Source organism: Aptenodytes forsteri, unplaced genomic scaffold (genome assembly GCF_000699145.1).
Source record: "Aptenodytes forsteri isolate BGI_AS27 unplaced genomic scaffold, ASM69914v1 Scaffold52, whole genome shotgun sequence".
Lineage (NCBI taxonomy): Eukaryota > Metazoa > Chordata > Aves > Sphenisciformes > Spheniscidae > Aptenodytes > Aptenodytes forsteri.
In genome coordinates this window covers 795,560-797,445 of record NW_008795434.1, presented here as the reverse complement: position 1 = coordinate 797,445, position 1,886 = coordinate 795,560, and the positions used below count along the sequence as shown (strand labels likewise).

The 1,886-nt window shown below is 66.0% G+C and overlaps 1 protein-coding gene across 1 annotated transcript in view; it reads right to left on the bottom strand.

Annotated features, from left to right (window-relative positions):
• LOC103900367 (D-threo-3-hydroxyaspartate dehydratase-like) overlaps positions 1-1,391 on the bottom strand; it is a 6,353-nt gene extending 4,962 nt beyond the window's left edge. The window contains exons 1-2 of the mRNA XM_009281028.1: positions 1,239-1,391; positions 995-1,061 (exon numbers count right to left, since the gene is read on the bottom strand). Of these exons, the coding sequence (XP_009279303.1) occupies positions 995-1,061; positions 1,239-1,391 (220 nt within the window). The remainder of the gene's footprint in view (positions 1-994; positions 1,062-1,238) is intronic.
• Positions 1,392-1,886: the final 495 nt, after the last annotated feature.

The window sequence follows — 1,886 nt, the reverse complement described above, 5'->3', positions numbered from 1 at the left end:
TGGGTGGGGGCGGTGCTGGGGCAACCCGGGGGCATCCCCCCTGCTGGGCACAAAGCCGGGGGTTCCCTCGGTCTCAGCCGGACGCTGGGACTGGGACATACGGGACCGGGAAACCGGGGAGCAGGACACCTGGGGGTCACCTGGGTCACCTGGGACAGGGACACTGGGAACAGGGACTAGTGGGACTGGGGCACCTGGGACAGGGACACCTGGGACTGGGACACCTGGGACTGGGACACTTGGGTCACCTGGCATAGGGACACCTGGGACTGGGGCACTTGGGCCTGGGACACTTGGGTCACCTGGCATAGGGACACCTGGGACTGGGAAACCTAGGAGAGGGACATATGGGACTGGGATATATGGGACAGGGACACCTAGGACAGGGACACCTGGGACTGAGACACTGGGAACAGCGACTAGTGGGACTGGGACACCTGGAACAGGGACAGCTGGGACTGGGACACCTGGGATAGGGACACCTGGGACAGGGATACTTGGGCCTGGGACACCTGGGACAGGGACATTGGGAACAGGGACTAGTGGGACTGGGACAACTAGGACAGGGACACCTGGGACTGGGACACCTGGGACTGGGACACCTGGGTCACCTGGGATAGGGACACCTGGGATAGGGACACCTGGGACTGGGACACCTGGGAGAGGGACATATGGGACTGGGATATATGGGACAGGGACACCTGGGACAGGGACACCTGAGCCCCCATGGGAATGGGGCACGTGGGACTGGCACACCTGGGATAGGGACATATGGGACCTGGGACACCTGGGTCACCTGGGACAGGGATACTGGAAACAGAGACGTATGGGACTGGGACACCGGGGTCACCTGGGGCAGGGATATTGGGAACAGGGACACCTGGGAGTGAAAGATATAGGACGGGGACCCTTGGGACTGGGACCTATGGGAATGGGAAACCTGGGACTGGGACACCTGGGTCACCTGGGACAGGGACACTGGGAACAGGGACACCTGGGACAGGGACCCTTGGGACAGGGACACGGGAAACGGCCACCTGGGACTGGGCCACCTGGGCCACCTGGGCCCAGGACACGGGGACAGGGACACCTGTCCAGGCCCAGATGGGACGGGGACACCTGGGCCCTCCGGTGGGGTGACCTCAGTCTCCCCACAAACACCCGGGGCACCCACCACGAGGCTGTCCGGGGTGAAGGTCCCGGTGGCACCCTGAGCACCCATCCCTCCCCCTGCCCACCTGTCCATCCGTCCGTCCATCCCTCCGTCCGGCACCGCAGCTGCTCCCGGCTCGGCTCCGGTGGCTCTGGTAGCCCCGCTGGTGCCCGCTCCACGTGACGCCGTGGGCACCCGCAGCCAGCCTTGGCCGGGGACAGAGGTTGCTGCCGGCCATGGGGCCCCCCCGGGGGTGGCAGGGGCAGGAGAGGACACGGGCGCCGCGTCCGAGGACACTCACCCTCCCCAAGACAGCACAGGGACAGCCTGCCAGCTCCCTGGGGACAGTGGCCGGCTACGGAGCCCCGTGCCTGTGGGAGGACGAGGAAGGACAGCTGAGACCTTGCATGCTCGTGCTACATGTGCACGGGGCTGCTGAGACCTCCCATGCTCGTGACACGTGGGTGCGCGGCTGCTGAGACCCGGCACGTTCATGACACGTGGGCACAGGCTTGCTGAGGGCTGAGGCTGCACGTGCTCGTGACACGCACGCACACGGCTGCCGAGAACCCAGCTGCCCCGTGCTCGCGACACGGGGGTGCACGGCAGCTGAGATCCCCCACACTCGTGACACACAGGTACGCGGCTGCCGAGACCCTCTGTGCTTGTGACACGTGGGTACCTGGCTGCTGAGACCCCCCCCCCCCCCTCCTTATACCTCTGCCTATGTTGG